Source organism: Camelina sativa, chromosome 9 (genome assembly GCF_030686135.1).
Source record: "Camelina sativa cultivar CO46 ecotype springtype chromosome 9, ASM3068613v1".
In the NCBI taxonomy this organism is placed as follows: Eukaryota; Viridiplantae; Streptophyta; class Magnoliopsida; order Brassicales; family Brassicaceae; genus Camelina; species Camelina sativa.
In genome coordinates this window covers 29,936,934-29,955,364 of record NC_141888.1, presented here as the reverse complement: position 1 = coordinate 29,955,364, position 18,431 = coordinate 29,936,934, and the positions used below count along the sequence as shown (strand labels likewise).

At 36.0% G+C, this 18,431-nt stretch overlaps 2 protein-coding genes and 1 pseudogene across 2 annotated transcripts; 2 read left to right on the top strand and 1 right to left on the bottom strand.

Moving 5' to 3' along the window:
- Positions 1-987: 987 nt before the first annotated feature.
- On the top strand, positions 988-2,128 carry LOC104711904 (blue copper protein-like; annotated as a pseudogene).
- An 8,775-nt stretch (positions 2,129-10,903) lies between these two features.
- On the top strand, positions 10,904-12,055 carry LOC104715630 (blue copper protein-like). The gene has a single exon (XM_010433022.2). It carries the CDS (start codon positions 10,971-10,973, stop codon positions 11,937-11,939), a length of 969 nt encoding a protein of 322 aa, XP_010431324.2. The 5' UTR covers positions 10,904-10,970; the 3' UTR covers positions 11,940-12,055.
- An 86-nt stretch (positions 12,056-12,141) lies between these two features.
- LOC104711902 (uncharacterized) lies at positions 12,142-14,384 on the bottom strand. Its single transcript, XM_010428679.3, has one exon. The coding sequence runs from the start codon at positions 13,784-13,786 to the stop codon at positions 12,374-12,376; it is 1,413 nt and encodes a 470-aa protein (XP_010426981.1). The 5' UTR covers positions 13,787-14,384; the 3' UTR covers positions 12,142-12,373.
- Positions 14,385-18,431: the final 4,047 nt, after the last annotated feature.

The window sequence follows — 18,431 nt, the reverse complement described above, 5'->3', positions numbered from 1 at the left end:
ATATCGTGGAAGAAAATGTTAGCAACAACTTCTTTAAGCTTTTATAGTTTGGCAACCAAATATTTTTTTTTCAATTTACATTACTTTTTTAAAATTAAAGAGAAAATCCAGTTAGTATATTCTGTTATTATTTGTGATTTTTCAATAATTTTCTTAATTTTGTTTGTTTCTGAAAACCAGATGTTATATTTAGAAAATGAATTAATGAGTTTTCAAAACAAAATATTTTTATTTATTTGATCTATATATATATATATATACATTTGATTTGTTTTCTGTTTATATATAACTTCGATACATCTAAACTAGCATTGATTAATATATGTAATCTTTATGAAGCTTCAATAATATCTTATTTTTCATATTTTATAATATAATTACAATATATATTACCGTGCACGGATCATAATACTAGTAAAAATATAAAATACAACATTAATTTATAAGTCCTATTATCCATTAAATATATAAATCCAATTATCAAAAAAGAAAAAGAAAAAATTTACTTAAAAGTATTTAATTTAAGCACAAGATAAGCCCTTAGGTAGTTGTATAAAATAAGATAAGTTTTTTCATTAAATAAGAGAAATAAAACCTAATCAGTAGAAGATTGCAAAAAAGTTAAAATAATTCTAGAAAGAAACAACTTACGTAGTATGATGTGTATACACATAAACAAATAAATTAGAACTTCGAATAATCTACAGAAAAAGAAATAAAATAAACTTAATTAAGATAATTATAAGATTATTATATATAAATTTGTAATTGTATAAAATAAGATAAGATATTCCTTAACATTACACTAAAAAAAACAAAACTAAAGCCTTAGCAGAAAAGGATTGGAATAAGAAAATAAACTAAACTAAATCCAAATAAGACAAGGATTATGATTAGGGATCGTGAAACTCTATAAATAGAGCTCATACGTGACTTCTTTTTTCACCAAACTCATTCATCCATACTTCTCTTTCTCATTCAGCGAGCTGAGTTTAGAGATCTTTTTTCTTCTTCTTCCTATTCATACGATCGGAATCATGGTGACCAAGAAGATCTTTGGCTTCATGCTCGTGATCATGTTTCTCTTGAGTTGCACCTCGGCTAAACTATACACAGTCGGTGGTGACTATGGATGGACTATCAAGGACGACTCGTGGGCTGAACATAAGAAATTCCACGTCGGAGATTCCCTCGTCTTTGAGTACGATCAAGACATCAACGACGTCGCTCAAGTTTCCAGCGCCTTAGAGTATGATTCATGCAATTCTTCTTCTCCTAAAGTTGTTTACAACACCGGATATGATGTTGTAACCTTCAAGGAACCAGGACATCACTACTTCATCACCTCAAATGAATTTCAATGCCGCGTCTCGGGACTTAAATATGACGTTTTTGTCGTCAATGACATGTCACCTCCGATTCCTTCACCACCACCCCCGAGCAAGGTCCATGAACCGTCACGTCCGGCTCCTCCACCATCACCAAGCAAGAACCATGCCCCTTCGCGTCAGATTCCTCCTCCATCACCGAGCATGAACCATGAACCGCCACGTCCGACTTCTCCGCCACCACCACCCCCGAGCAAGAGAGGAAAGGTCTACAAGGTAGGTGATTCTAAAGGATGGAACGTGTACAACAGTTACTACTATTACAGGTGGAGTAAAGATAGACAATTTCGTGTTGGAGATACTCTCTTTTTCCAATACAACAACAAACTTAACGACGTTAGAGAACTCAGCGATGATCTTGACTTCAAATCATGTGAACCAAATTCTACCGTAGCTGTGTACAAGACGGGACACGATCTCATTAGCTCACCAAACCAGGAGTGCATTATTTTGTAAGCTTAAAGACCGGTCTTTGTCAGGCTGGAATTAAGCTTCGAGTCACCGTGCAACCATCAACCGAAGACGTTATTTTGCCTTATGTTCCCAAGAGGCTCTCACGTATTAACCGCTGCAGCAGGTGGCGGCCCTGGTTATGCATTTTCAGACCTCATCACTAAGCATTCAAATTAGTTTATAGGGTTTTTGTTGGTGTTATTTAAGATTTTTTTTTTCTTTTTTTTCTTTTTGTTAGTCGTTTAATGGTTGAAATACATTGTTTCGTTTAATTATTTTCATATATTTTTCTTAATATTTTGACGTTTCTATTTAGTTTGATTATGTGAATATATGCCCCTAAAGTCATAAACGTGAACATGTTCCATATAATTACATTGTCGTACATGTGTTAGATTCTAAGCAGTAACGAAAAGACTAGTTAGTCAATTAAGGATGCCTCAGTAAATTATATAATTCCGTACGTGTTTATCGTACGGAGTATTTGGCGTACTATATATTTCTTTTTAACTTTTGAATTCTATAATTATAGTGAATTTCACCACGCCCCTAACGATTCAATACGCAAGTTAAATAATATTAATCTTTTTTTATCAATTATAGATGCCATAATGAAACTCGAATTTAGGAGTTAAAAAAAATCAAAGAGCCTAAATTTATCTTGATGCATGTGTTTTTTTTTTGACCTCTAATGAATAGCTTCTTTTAAACCTAATTAGAAACATATTTACGATAGCAGATATTTATTATTTTTAAAATAGTTCTTAATATATATCATCCTATTTTGAATAAAATAAATAAATTACTGAGAATAACGATAGAAAATAATAATTCATAGATGATATTTTTTTCTATATGAAAGAAACGGTTCATTTGCATAAAAGAATCAACAAACTAATGAATAGCTTTTTTGTCTTTCAACGGAGAGTCCCTCTTCGCTACAATCCACCTTTTTTTCTAACCTTCTATTCAACCGCTTTAGCTGGTCCGCTTCTTAATGGTCAAAAGTAGCTAGCAGACTGAATCTATGAATCCCGTCTTGAGTTTCTCACATTGTCCACATCATTAAGACCATAACCTAATTTAGAAACATATTTTAGATAACAAATATTTATTATTTTAGAAATAGTTTTGTGTTATATCATCTTATTTAGAATAAAATAAATAAATTGATGAAAAATACAATAGAAAATATTATTATAATTTTTTTAGTCAAAGAAAATATTAATTATAGGGTTATTTGGCAAAAACATACATTTTTGAAACATAATTATCATATTGATACAGTCACAATTTACAATTAGATAAACCCACAATTTTCACTGTTGGTCTATTTTCCTTCTCTTTTTTGCCATTCAATAGTCTCTTTAATTACAATTTCTGCCATTGTAACTTCTCTTTTCTCCATATTTCTTAATTTCTTAAATAATTGTTAATAGAAGTTTTTTTTTAGAAAACTTCTTAGATACAAAAAAATTCTATATTTTTTCTTTAAAATCCTAAAAATTAAATAAATTACATTTATACACTTAATAATGTGTACAGACATTTGTACATTGTACACTTAATAAGGTGTACGGATACAAATATTGTTGGATAATTTGAATCTATCCAATAAGTTGAAAGGTTTGAACTGTACACAAATATTATTGTACATTTTAAATCTATCCAACATGTTGGATGGGTTAAACCGTATTCAAATATTGTTGGATAGTGTGAATCTATCTAACATGCTGGATGGTTTGAACCGTACACAAATATTGTTGGACGAGTTGAATCTATCAAATATGCTAGATGGCTTGAACCGTACACAAATATTACTGGACAGCATGCTGGATGGCTTAAACCGTACACAAATATTACTGGACGGCATGCTGGATGGTTTGGACCGTACACAAATATTACTGGACGGCATGCTGGATGGCTTAAACCGTACACAAATATTACTGGACGGCATGCTGGATGGTTTAAACCTGCTGAATGATTTAAACCGTACACAAATATAGATCTTTTGAATAAAATATATTTAAAATCATTAAAACAAAATGCATATCAAATTATAAAGAAACATACATAATTTTTTTGTATGTAGAAAAAAATTTGAAACAAAAAATATATTAATAAATATTTAAATAATTAAGAAAAGGGGATTGTAATGAAAAAAAAATATTAATAGAAAGAGAAAGAGAAAGAGAAAAAGAAAGGAACATAGAACAAAAAAAAAGACATCCAAAAATTCATGGGTCCCATCCATTTTCTTGTTGGAATCAGACCTTGATTAATGCTCAAACTTGATCAAGGAATCTTAGTGGCTAACAAAGTTTGGGAAGAAAAACAGAGAAACGAAGAAGTGATGCGATGAAGAAGGAGAAGCAACAAAGCAAGGAAGAAGACGAGAAATTAAGTGTTTGTTAAGTGTTAAGGACAAGGCCCATTAAGTTAATCAGGCCCAGTTAATTGTTTAAGTGTTGGGTAAACTTTAGGTCATATGTTAATGGGACATATATATATATATATATGATATGTGATGTAATGAACATTTATCAAGAAAAGAGATTAAGAAAAGATAAGGTCTTTTAGCGGCTGATCCAAAACGAACATGGTATCAGAGCTCGGTCGATCTTGATGTCTTGAACCTAAGAAGTCTGCACAGAGAAGAAAATGAATTCAAGTGTTAGATCCATGGGGGAAGAGAGGATGTGGTGTAACATTTGCAAAAAGCAGAATCACAATGAAGATAAGTGCTACCTTATTCACTGTTATGAGACTCAGTTTTCTTTCAAACAGTTCAGACCAAGGAAAGGATGTTTTATTTGTGGGAAACCTGGGCACATTAAAAGAGAATGTCAAAGCAGGAAAAATCAAGAACAACCAGTCAACAAAGAAGAAATTGCACTGTTCAACGCTGCACACGTAGGAGAACACACAAACAATGAGGAAACATGGTTGATTGATAGCGGTGCAACGAATCATATGACTCGAGAAGAAAGGCTATTTTCAAGCATTGACAGGTCAGTCAAAATTCCTATCAGAGTTGGAAATGGTGCTAGGATAATGACTACTGGTAAAGGAAATATTGAGGTGATGACCAAGAAGGGAACTAGGGTAATCAAAGATGTCTTCTTAGTACCAGGAATAGATAAAAATCTATTGAGTGTACCTCAGATGACGAGAAATGGGTATCAAGTCTTATTTGCGGGAAATAAGTGCATAATACATAACAACAAAGGGGAAAAGATTGTAGAAGTAGAAATGGAGAATAAAGCTTATCTTCTAAGGATGCAAATGGCGGAGGAAAGCATGAGGACTGCCAAAGAGGAGAATTTGTCTGAACTTTGGCATAGGAGACTAGGACACTCTGGATATCACAACCTACACAATCTTCAAACAAGTCAAATGGTCAAAGGATTACCTAAATTCAAAGTAACTCAGGAGGTTTGTGAAGCGTGTGTCAAGGGAAAGCAATGTAGAGAAGAATTCCCAAAAATGTCAGAAACTAAAAGCAAAGATGTCTTAGATCTAATACACACAGATGTCTGTGGACCAATGCAGACACCATCATGCAATGGGAGTGTTTACATTCTTACCTTTACTGATGATTACTCTCACATGGTGTGGGTGTACTTCCTGAAACTAAAGTCTGATACCTTCACAACCTTCAAGAAGTTCAAGAACATGGTAGAGACACAAACTGGTAGAAGAATTAAAAGGATTAGATCAGACAGGGGAGGTGAGTTCAAATCTGACAGATTCACAAAATTCTTGGAAGAAAGTGGGATTGAGAGGCAATTCACTGTGGCATACTCACCCCATCAGAATGGAGTTGCAGAGCGCCGGAATCGAACCTTGATGGACATGGCCAGAAGTATGCTAAAGGACAAGGAGATGCCTGATAAATTCTGGGCTGAAGCAACATTTACTGCAGCCTACCTTCAGAACAGGTTACCCACCAAGGCACTAGAACATCAGACCCCTCTTGAAGCTTGGTGTGGTCACAAACCCTCTGTGAATCATTTAAGGATGTTTGGGTGCATATGCCATGTGTGGGTTTCTGCAGTTAAGAGAAGAAAACTCGATGATAGGTCAGAAAAAGCAGTTTTCATGGGATATAGCAATGTAAGCAAGGGGTATAGAGTGTATGTTTTGGGCACAAAGAAAATAGAAGTGTCGAGAGATGTTATTTTTGAAGAAAACAAAAGCTGGAATTGGGAAAAACAAGAAGTGAAGGACTCCACAGAAATCTCACACAACATTGTTGACACAACAGAGAAGACCAATGTGGAGCAACAAGGAAAGGATGATCCACGTCCAGAAACTGTACCTCAAGAAAGAAATGAGAGACAATTGATCAGCCCTATACCTATTCAATTCAGCGAGAGTGTAACAGAACCTGGTAGCTCCTCTCGACTGATACACAAAGTCAAGAAACTGAGTGATATATACAATGGTGAAGAAGGAAAAGGGAATGAAGCAAACAATGTTGAGGAAGCTTGCTATTTTACATGGGAGGAACCCATGAATAGCAAGGAGTGGAAGCTGGCAATGAATGATGAGATTTACATAATCAACAAGAATGAAACATGGGAGCTGGTGGAAAGACCTATAGATAGAAAAGTAATCTCAGTCAGGTGGATATACAAAGTCAAAACTGATGAATGTGGTAAGATAAACAAGCTAAAAGCAAGACTTGTAGCTCGAGGGTTCACGCAAACGTATGGAGAGGACTATGGAGAGACTTTTGCACCAGTATCTAGACATGATACAATCAGAACTCTCATTGCTCTTGCTGCACAAAACAAATGGAAGCTGCATCAAATGGATGTTAAGTCAGCATTCCTAAATGGAGAAATAACAGAAGAAGTTTACGTAGAGCAACCAGCAGGCTTTGAGATTGAGGGAGCTGAGAACATGGTTTACAATTGAAGAAGGCTTTGTACGGCCTCAAACAAGCTCCCAGGGCTTGGTATAGCAAAATTGACTCTTACTTCATGTCACAAGGATGCAAAAGGAGTGACTGTGATGCTGCAATGTACACACAAGAGAGTGAAGGAGAAATCATGGTGATAAGCCTTTACGTAGACGACCTCATCATCACTGGCAGCAATGAGGAGATGATCAAGCAGTTAAAGAGAATCTAAGTAAGACATTTGAAATGACTGATTTGGGAAGGCTTAAGTATTTTCTTGGATTTGAAATCACTTATACTGAGACAGGAGTGTTTCTAAGCCAGAGAAAATATGCTAAACAGTTGTTGGAAAAGTTTGGAATGGAAAATTGCAAGAGTGTTGGTACACCATTAGTGCCTAATGAAAAGAGACAAGACGAGGGAGCACACCTTACTAATCCAAGGTTGTACCGAAGTATGGTGGGTGGTCTCTTATATCTTGCAGCAACAAGACCAGACCTTGCATTTGCTGCCTCCTACCTGTCTAGAAGTCTGTCTCAGCCAAAGGAACAAAACCTACAAGATGCAAAAAGAGTAATGAGATACATACAGGGAACAATCGGTTATGGTTTGCATTTTCAAGAGACAGGACAACCAGAGTTAATTGGGTACTCAGACTCTGATTGGGCAGGTTTTAAAGAAGACATGCGTAGTACAACCGGGATGTGTTTCACATTAGGGAGCGGGATGTTCACATGGCAAACGCAGAAACAAGATACAATTGCCCAATCCACAGCTGAAGCAGAATATATGGCATTAAGCTCAGCCACAAATCATGCAGTATGGCTGAAGCGCCTTATGGGAGAACTAAAGGTAGACAATGCGAAAGGTGTCCCGATCTATTGTGACAATACTTCTGCGATCGCAATTGGAAGAAACCCGGTTCAGCACAGAAGAACCAAACACATCCAAATACGGTATCATGTCGTTCGGGAAGCAGAAAGAGAAGGAGTAATAAACCTGAGATACTGCAGTGGTGAGGAGCAAATCGCCGATATTCTCACTAAGCCTCTTAATACAAAACGGTTTGAAGAACTTCGCTTTAAATTGGGGGTCACACCAAATCCGAATGAGAGTAAGAGTAATGAGGGAGATGCAGCTCAAGTTTCTGGTGTGGAATCAAATCTGCATAGGGAAAAACTGAATCAAGCCAAGGGGATCAGAGGAAAACAGAAAAACACCAAAGTTGAAATCAGGTCAGAGAAAGGGGTTATCTCGACTCAAGTAACAGGAGTCGATAAGAACAAATCAATGAGGGAGAACATGAGTCTACCTGTGAGCTATGCCGATGTGGTAAGAGGAATCAGAAGAAAGAATTGTGAAAAGAAGAGCACTGAATTCCCAACTTCAATTTTGAAGATTAATCAAAGGTCTGAGAGGGAGTGTTGGAATCAGACCTTGATTAATGCTCAAACTTGATCAAGGAATCTTAGTGGCTAACAAAGTTTGGGAAGAAAAACAGAGAAACGGAGAAGTGATGCGATGAAGAAGGAGAAGCAACAAAGCAAGGAAGAAGACGAGAAATTAAGTGTTTGTTAAGTGTTAAGGACAAGGCCCAATTAATTATTTAAGTGTTGGGTAAACTTTAGGTCATATGTTAATGGGACATATATATATATATATATATATATATATATATATATATATATGATATGTGATGTAATGAACATTTATCAAGAAAAGAGATTAAGAAAAGATAAGGTCTTTTAGCGGCTGATCCAAAATCGAACATTTCTTTCTTCCCTCTCTCCTTTCCTCTTTCCTCTTTTTTTCCCAACCGACCAGGGCTTTAACGTATATTCCCCCCATCGCCTCTGTCCCACTAATTTCTCTATCTCTACTCTCCTCTATCTCACACCACCCAATTTTATCCATTGTAAATAGTACATGTATCAAACTTCTAATTAAGTTTCAGAAACATACTAAAACGCCAAGATATCCTTAATTATATATGAATTTTTCCTTTATATATGATTTACTTTTTTTTTTTGCTGCTTAGTTTCTATGATAGTGTGATGGGGAGGACCGTTTGATTTTAGCTTTTGTTCTAATAATGCAATTTAGTCTATGTTATGAATGAATATATATATATATATATATATAATATTATAGGAATATAGAATAATTGACGTTTGAATTTCCATGAATATTTTAAAATAGTGAAAGCATCAAGAGTAATGTGATATCGCAATAAATGTATGATGACAAGAACGTAATAAAGAGTTATGTGGATGTTTGTTGCTTGGTTTGAACAATGACTTGGTTTACCCATTACCTATTGTTTTGTTAATCGAAAACACTAATATTGGATGTGTATTTGATTCCATTAATGAAGAACTCTTTTGTTCTTCATTTTAGTTATCCATTCTTTGTGGTCCATTTGGTCCAATATTTATACGAGACACAAGAGCAATCAATGGTAATTGTAAATTAAATGTACATGAGCATGAGATAGAATTTGAAGAAGAAAACTAAAACCCCAAGTGTAATTGTGTTGTAAAGAAAACGTACATATTTATCTTATAAATAAAAATCTGACACATGACAATTTAAAAATAATAAAATTAAATGGAAGAAATAAAGAAAAGCAAATATTTACGTTTTATTTTTTTTTTTCCATTTGTTATTTTTTTAAATGAAACGTGGGTGGTTTAAAGTTACCTTATAGTGAAAAAAACAAAATGCTAAAAAATCCCAAAATTTTTTCATCACGATTCCAATATTTTTGAAACTGTTTAATATCTCTCTTTATTAATATAAATGACGATGAACTGTCTGCTCTTCATTTCTTGCTCTTACTCACATTTTTTTTTCTTAAATCATATATGCAGTTTATAGTTTTCTACAAATTTCTTATCTGTCAAAAGAGCATCCTATCATAATTTCTTTCTTTCAAGTATGAAGGTGAAAAGTACTGACAGATTATGTTTATCTTCAAACTGATTTCTCAATCTTTATATAAAATCTCACATTTTTGTGAATTGTGACTAACAGTCTCTTCTTTGGTGTGTATAGGTAAAAAATGCCATAAAACTTTTTTTATTATTAAATTTAATAGTTAAAAATATAATCCTAAATTCATTTAGGAAAGAATAAGGAGCAACAAGTACTCGAGAAATCTTTCTATACAAAAAAGAATAGAGACACATATCGTGGAAGAAAATGTTAGCAACAACTTCTTTAAGCTTTTATAGTTTGGCAACCAAATATTTTTTTTTCAATTTACATTACTCTTTTAAAATTTAAGAGAAAATCCAGTTAGTATATTCTGTTATTATTTATAATTTTTCAGTAATTTTCTTAATTTTGTTTGTTTCTGAAAACCAGATGTTATATTTAGAAAATGAATTAATGAGTTTTCAAAACAAAATATTTTTATTTATTTGATCTATATATATATATTTGATTTGTTTTCTGTTTATATATAACTTCGATACATCTAAACTAACATTGATTAATATATGTAATCTTTATGAAGCTTCAATAATATCTTATTTTTCATCTTTTATAATATAATTACAATATATATTACCGTGCGTATGCACGGATCATAATACTAGTAAAAATATAAAATACAACATTAATTTATAAGTCCTATTATCCATTAAATATATAAATCCAATTATCAGAAAAGAAAAAGAAAAAATTTACTTAAAGTATTTAATTTAAGCACAAGATAAGCCCTTAGGTAGTTGTATAAAATAAGATAAGTTTTTTCATTAAATAAGAGAAATAAAACCTAATCAGTAGAAGATTGCAAAAAAGTTAAAATAATTCCAGAAAGAAACAACTTACGTAGTATGATGTGTATACACATAAACAAATAAATTAGAACTTCGAATCATCTACAGAAAAAGGAAATAAAATAAACTTAATTAAGATAATTATAAGATTATTATATATAAATTTATAATTGTATAAAATAAGATAAGATATTCCTTAACATTACACTAAAAAAAAAACAAAACTAAAGCCTTAGCAGAAAAGGATTGGAATAAGAAAATAAACTAAACTAAATCCAAATAAGACAAGGATTATGATTAGGGATCGTGAAACTCTATAAATAGAGCTCATACGTGACTTCTTTTTTCACCAAACACATTCATCCATACTTCTCTTTCTCATTCAGCGAGCTGAGTTTAGAGATCTTTTTTCTTCTTCTTCCTATTCATACGATCGGAATCATGGTGACCAAGAAGATCTTTGGCTTCATGGTCGTGATCATGTTTCTCTTGAGTTGCACCTCGGCTAAACTATACACAGTCGGTGGTGACTATGGATGGACTATCAAGGACGACTCTTGGGCTGAACATAAGAAATTCCACGTCGGAGATTCCCTCGTCTTTGAGTACGATCAAGACATCAACGACGTCGCTCAAGTTTCCAGCGCCTTAGAGTATGATTCATGCAATTCTTCTTCTCCTAAAGTTGTTTACAACACCGGATATGATGTTGTAACCTTCAAGGAACCAGGACATCACTACTTCATCACCTCAAATGAATTTCAATGCCGCGTCTCGGGACTTAAATATGACGTTTTTGTCGTCAATGACATGTCACCTCCGATTCCTTCACCACCACCACCGAGCAAGGTCCATGAACCGTCACGTCCGGCTCCTCCACCATCACCAAGCAAGAACCATGCCCCTTCACGTCAGATTCCTCCTCCACCACCGAGCATGAACCATGAACCGCCACGTCCGACTTCTCCGCCACCACCACCCCCGAGCAAGAGAGGAAAGATCTACAAGGTAGGTGATTTTAAAGGATGGAGCGTGTACAACAGTTACTACTATTACAGGTGGAGTAAAGATAGACAATTTCGTGTTGGAGATACTCTCTTTTTCCAATACAACAACAAACTCAACGACGTTAGAGAACTCAGCGATGATCTTGACTTCAGATCATGTGAACCAAATTCTACCGTAGCTGTATACAAGACGGGACACGATCTCATTAAGCTCACCAAACCAGGAGTGCATTATTTTGTAAGCTTAAAGACCGGTCTTTGTCAGGCTGGCATTAAGCTTCGAGTCACCGTGCAACCATCAACCGAAGACGTTACTTTGCCGGATGTTCCCAAGAGGCTCTCACCTATTAACCGCTGCAGCAGGTGGCGGCCCTGGTTATGCATTTTCAGACCTCATCACTAAGCATTCAAATTAGTTTATAGGGTTTTTGTTGGTGTTATTTAAGATTTTTTTTTTCTTTTTTTTCTTTTTTTAGTCGTTTAATGGTTGAAATACATTGTTTCGTTTAATTATTTTCATATATTTTTCTTCAATTTTCGGGATCTCTATCTTGTTTGATCATGAGAATAGTGGCTTTAGGTAGTTGTATAAACAGAGCATCAAATAGAAACACACACAACACAACAAACTTCCATTGAAGCATACACAAAACAAACTTCATACAGACGACAACTTATTTAGGTAGAACCACAGAAGTGCTGGGTCGCTGGAGCAAACTTCTGCGGCTTTGCTCTATACATAAGCAAAGATTGTAGCAACAGTAAAAAAAAACATAACATCAGCAACTTACCAAAGAACATAGTTTTTAGTTTTTAAAGCTCCATCTATTGAGCTTATTAGTCTTCCCACCATTGATGGACAAAGACGCCACTGTTCCTGAGGCTTTTAAAGATACCACTGCAGTCGCTGTACCCTGTGCAGTTAAGAACCAATTCATCAACTGAGCAGATAGCTCCTGTCTTTATCAACTCTGAGAGAAACTTCAGCTCAGCGTCGCTTGTGTTCATCTTCAGAACCACGAAATCAGCGTAGCTTGCTGTTTCATTGAACCATGCTAGAAAATCAAAGCTATCATCTTCCACAAAAGGTTCTTCTTCTTGATCTGCAGGACCACCTACTGTTACTTTAGTTGCTACGAGCCCCGGATGATAGATGAAGGTTACGCCAGGGCTTTTGACATAAGAAGTCAAGATAGATGTGTTGTGATGCACAAAGTAGCTATTAAAAGCTTTCCTATCGATAGGGTACGATGGGAAGAACCAATCCGATCTGGCTTTAAGATGATCTGCTGCACCAATATCAATATAAACCAACCTCTTCCTAGAAGAAAGATCAATGAACTCAGGCAAGTAATGAATCCGTCTCTCGAAATCCAAACGCTTTTCCTCTAGAAGAGGCTCCAATAGTCCAATGTACTGTCGGTTGTTGAGAACAGAGGAGCACTCAGCCGGAAGGTCATGATGATGAGTTTGATCCAAGTGGAAACTATCTTCACCATCTTTCTTGAATACAACCAAAAGCTGTTCACCTAATGAAGCAACATGAACCACACTCGAGTTCTTCAGCAACGAAGAAACAGGGGAAACTGATCTGACCATACCGTTTGAGTCAGATCCACTAGTAGTACCAACAAGCATAGCCCCGGTTCCACCAGGCTTAAGTATACGCTCGATCTCATAAACAAGTGAAGCAGGGACAGCAACTGTCTCAAGATCCATAGAAAACACAAAGCCAAAAGATGCATCCTCGTAACGTAGCTCACTTGTGAACTTCCTATGCTTGAAAGCGAAAACAGGTGGTGACATGTAAGCCACACTAACATCAGAGATCCCTTGTCGATTCATTGCAAGAACAGCTGAAACCGATCTCCGACCAATACAGAGAGCTTTAGAATCATAACTCAGAAGATTCATACCAGTAAGCTCTGTGACAACTTGAGTAGTCAAATCAATGTTGTCCTTACATTTCTCTGACTCCAAATAGTTCAAAACAGGTTTAAGGAACCTGTTGGATAACAATCCGTTGCCTGAGAAGAGGAACGGACCAAGAAACGCGAAGTTCACGGCGCACTCATCAACCTTACACGGCTGAGTATTATGACTATTATCATTCTCACCTTGGGAAGCTCCGCCGAGGATTCGTAAAACAGATACAACAGAGAAAGCGCAGACGATCACGAGGGCGCGTAAGATAACGCGCCGACGGAATGAGCTAGGCATCAGTTTCAGCTTTAGCACTCCAACGCCCATAAAGATCCGAGTAGTTAAAAAAAACAAGATCCGAAGAGTTTGAATTTTGTAGGAATTCAAGAGAAGATTTTTTTGGTGGGGGAGAGGAGAAGAGAAGAGATTTTAGCGAGTGCAAAACCTGGAGGAGGTATGGTTTCCACCCACGAGGAGAACTATTGAGTTTTGTAATCCAAACCAGACCCTTCTCGATTCACGTCTCTGTATCAGCATAAGATCCATTTTTGTTCACCCAATTGATCGAACCATAGGCAAGTTCTTCGAGATCTAGCTACATACTACGACTACGATGAAACTCTCTTCTCAATAAAGATTGAAACTTTGAAGAAAATGCTGATTTGGGGAATTAGGGTTTCGTAAGGATCAAAGTAAAGGTGGGAAAATCTGAAGAGAGTTTTGGAAGTCGGAAGGAACGAGAGATCTGTGAATCTTGGAAGAGCTCTCAAAGTGAAGTAAATAATAAAGTGACAACTGTGAAGGGACGAGGAAGAGAGAGATAAGTGGTGATGACGTCATCATGCCACGTGATTAGTTGTCAAACCTTCGTTGAGTTTAACACTTAAAACTAAACTTTGATTTGATATGATAAGATACGGTAAAGTGTTTCGCAAATCCCAATGGACCTAGAATTATATAATCGGATTAGTTCCTAATAATCATCATTAATCTCGTTACAATTTTGTCATCTAAAATAAAAAAATTCATAATCGTTTCAACCAGTCGAGATGGGACAAATAATTGCATGTTCGCATTTATCTTATATAGTAATAAAGTCAAGCGATTTATTAGAATGTACATAACTCATTAAATAAAAAGAGTCATGGTTCGGAGAGTGAATCGAAATCCACCGACACTTGATGAGATATACGCCATACGATTCTATTTAATTTCGTATGTATAAATGAAAAAATATTGGAAAGAATATTTTCTAACAATTATTGGCATTGTTTCCAGCTGTCTTGAATCTCTCTCGAGTGGTGCCTACACATCAAATGCTTAAACTATGGAGAGAAGTAATCTCAATACAAATTTCATTTGCATACTCTTCAATAAAGCAAATCATCCTCTCATATTTGACCACATGCACATATGTGGAGAGTGGAGAAAGAAGGTTTTTCTTACGCATCTATACACGAGAGACTGCGACAAAAATACTAGATGAGTTTGTTTTATGGTAATTGTCAAATAAGTTAAAGTGATAGTAGTATCATTTATGTCGTCAGGTCATAAGTTTAAAAGTATGATTGAGAGAGAGGAGTGGACAAAGCAATGAATATGCCAAAAAAATCGGTTGGTGAGAGTCTTCCCTTGATTTATCTCTTGTCGGTTGTGTCACGGTTCTTCTTCTTTTTTTCAATATATCTGGTTAATAGTGGACTCGAATATTATTTAAAGAATTGTTGAAACAAATTGGTGTAATGGTAGGAAAAGTATAAGGTAAGCATGTCAACAAAAATTACTAATTTTTAGCTAAACTAATTATGAGAAAATATAGTACTACTAACTAAAGATGATATATTTGCACTTGTAGGATTTGCTACTGAGTGTTGAATTGGGTCTCTGATTCGATTTTATTTTTAGCTAAACTCATGAGAAAATATAGTACTAAATGATATATTTGACTTTTTGAGAAATATTGATCCAAAGTTTAGTCCTTTTAATTTTTTTTATATAGATCATGACGACAAATTTTTGTTACCTTTGGATCATGACGACATCTTTTTTTTTTTTTTTTTTTCTTTTATCTTGTAGTGTTTTTGTTTCACTCGTTAAATCAATACGTAAACCCTATTACATTTGTTAAGAGACACTCTTTATTTTTCATAACTCCAGTGTTCTTCTAGAATAACGAACATGAAGAAAAGGAAGACGTAAACCTGAAGATATTTCCACCATCAAGCCGCGAGAATGCACAAAACGTTGCAGATCTTTGGAGAGTACCGGCCATTCAAGCCACCTACAAAAGGCTTCGCGATACACTCCCCAGAAACGCCGTTTATGTTCTCGAACGAGTGAGTTTACATCAAGTTCTTGCTTGTCTAATCAGAACCATAGCACTTTTGTTTAAGGGAAAAAAAGAAAGAACACTGACCCAAATTTGTTTCTTCTCAGATTCTTGAGATCTCGAGATCAGAATATGATATGGACATATTGCAAGTAGAAGGACTATCCTCCATGGAAGGACTTTCTGTAAATGCAGATTCTGGAACAACTCGCTGTGAGGAACAAGTCGTTGTGCCGAACAGAGCGTTGTGCCAATCAGGAAGCTGCATCAGATCATAGACGCCCGAGTTGCTGACATGGATGTGTGAGCTGACGTGGAAAGACGTGAGTGGATGTGATGATGCATCAAGGAAGGCTGTTGACGTGGTCTTGAAGATAGAGACAAGATTGTACTTGGAGATATGGAAAATATTCTCTGCGATAAATAAGGAAAGGATAAGCTTGAGGAGCAAGCAGTTTCCGTTTGTCTGGAGATATGAAGAATATTCTCCGCAATAGTTAAGGAAAGGATAAGGCTGAGAAACAAGCAGTTTCCTTATCCCGTGATACTTGGAGATTCGCCTTCTAGGGTTTCTCAAATCGTGTATATATATTCTAGGAGTAGGCCACAAGCCAAGTTGAGCACTCTAGAATATTGATACAGTTGTAAACTTCGAAGCCACAAAAATAAGGCTTAGAAGGGGTGTTCCCAGTTCTCTGTGACGTTAATCAGGGTGGTGATTAAGTGCGCAGAGAATTGTTTTTTCTTTCTCTTAGATCTATTCTGGTGAGAGTTTAGATAGAAAAGAGAGAGGGTGAGTTTTAATCTCTCAGCTAAAAAGAGAGAGGGTGAGTTTATTCTCTTAGATCTACACAGGTGTGTGTTTAGATAGAAAAGAGAAGAGGGGTCAGTTTCATTCTTAGTCGGGTTCAATCCTATTGGGTAGAATAGGTTGAGTAAGGGCCGAGACAAAATTGTATCCTTGTAAAAGATAAATTTTGTTAATAAGATTGAATAGAAAAGCGTTGGCTTGGCGCGTTCCAAGTGTGAATCAGTGTGTTGTGCTTCTCTATACCCTTACAATTGGTATCAGAGCAGATGCCTGATAAAAGAATTGTGTATCTTTTCAACATGTGAGATCTTGAGACGAGGTATGGAGAATCCACAACAGTTCATTGATGAGAACAATCCGCTGAAGCTTGATGTTGAGTATTATGATGATTGGAAAGCACAAATCAGACAGATGATTCAAAGTCGTGATATGGAAGCCTGGTTCGCTGTTAAAGATGGATGGTCACTTCCAACACTTACGAACATGAGAGGAGAAACTGTAGTAAAGCCCTGTAAGCTGTGGACGGCTGAGGAGAAGTTAAAGGGAAAACAGAACGCTGAAGCATTATCTACTATTTTCAGCTGCTTGCCTATGGATCTGTTCGCGATGGTACAAGAGTGTATGTCGGTGAAAGAAGCTTGGGATATTTTGGAAGCCTTTGTTGAGGAAACCAGAAGGGTGAAGAAGGAAAAATCTGATGTCTCACTATCCTGTCATTTCAACAGTCAACTAAGCTCGCCGTGTGAGGAAGGTGTAGTGCTGAAGAAGGTATATAAGGATAAGAGGTTTGTCAAGGAATTTCTCAGGAGCTTATCACATGGATATCTTTCTCACAAATCTGATGATAAAGGTGCCTTAAGTTCTGATGAACAAAAGGTTGATTTGTGTGTGAAATTAGTTCAGACAGATGAACTGCATATGAGAAAGAATGATCAGAAGGCTGAGAAATCATTCACTCTGAAGACTGTAGAAACTCAGACGTCTGTTCAAGGTAATGAGGAAGTACTGAGCAAGAAGCAGTTCGGAAGGCTGAAGAGTGTACAACGTCAGTGTCAATCTTCATCATCCAGATCTGGTGTAGAGAAAGAATCTCAGAGTTCTGACTATCAAGGTTATGGACACTTCCAATCAGAATGTTCTGCACTTGAAGGAAGAAGCGTGTTGAAGTTTTACAACCGTTAAGGCTGTGGTCATTCGATATTTTGTCTGACATGGAGTGATCTTGGTTCAGCCCAAGAAGATGATGAGAATCAGGAGTCTGTTTTGAAACCTAAGGATGATGTGGCTAGCTTATCTGTTGAGAAATAAGTCATCGCTCTGTCTAAGGATCTGATTCTGCAAAAGAAGGAGAATTATGGTCTGGTGTATGAGAAAGAAGAGCTGCTTTGTAGAGTCTCCACTCTTGAGAAATTGTTGTCTGAGGAAAAGTCATTTCGTCTTTGTTGAGACAACGCCTTGAGGATCAGCTAAGGAATAACAAGAAGATGAGTAAAGGAGCAAAAGATCTGCACAGAGGGCTGATTACTCACGAGGGTACTATAATTGCAAAATATGGCATAAGGAACCATAGAGGTGAGGCTGTCAAACGGGTGTCTCAGTTCAACTTGCAGAAGACTAAACAGATGACTGTTATGAACAACCTGAGAGGGAAACTGTGTCATTGTCCAGTAGAAGTTCCACAAGGTTGGAAGAAGAGGACAATATTAGAAGTTAGGGTAAGACTGTGAAGTATCTAAGATCTGAACAAAAGAACATGTCGTTGTTACTATGCAAGTCAGAGCCTCCACAAAGTTGTCTGCTTTGAGTGTCTGGATTGTACTATACCACTCACG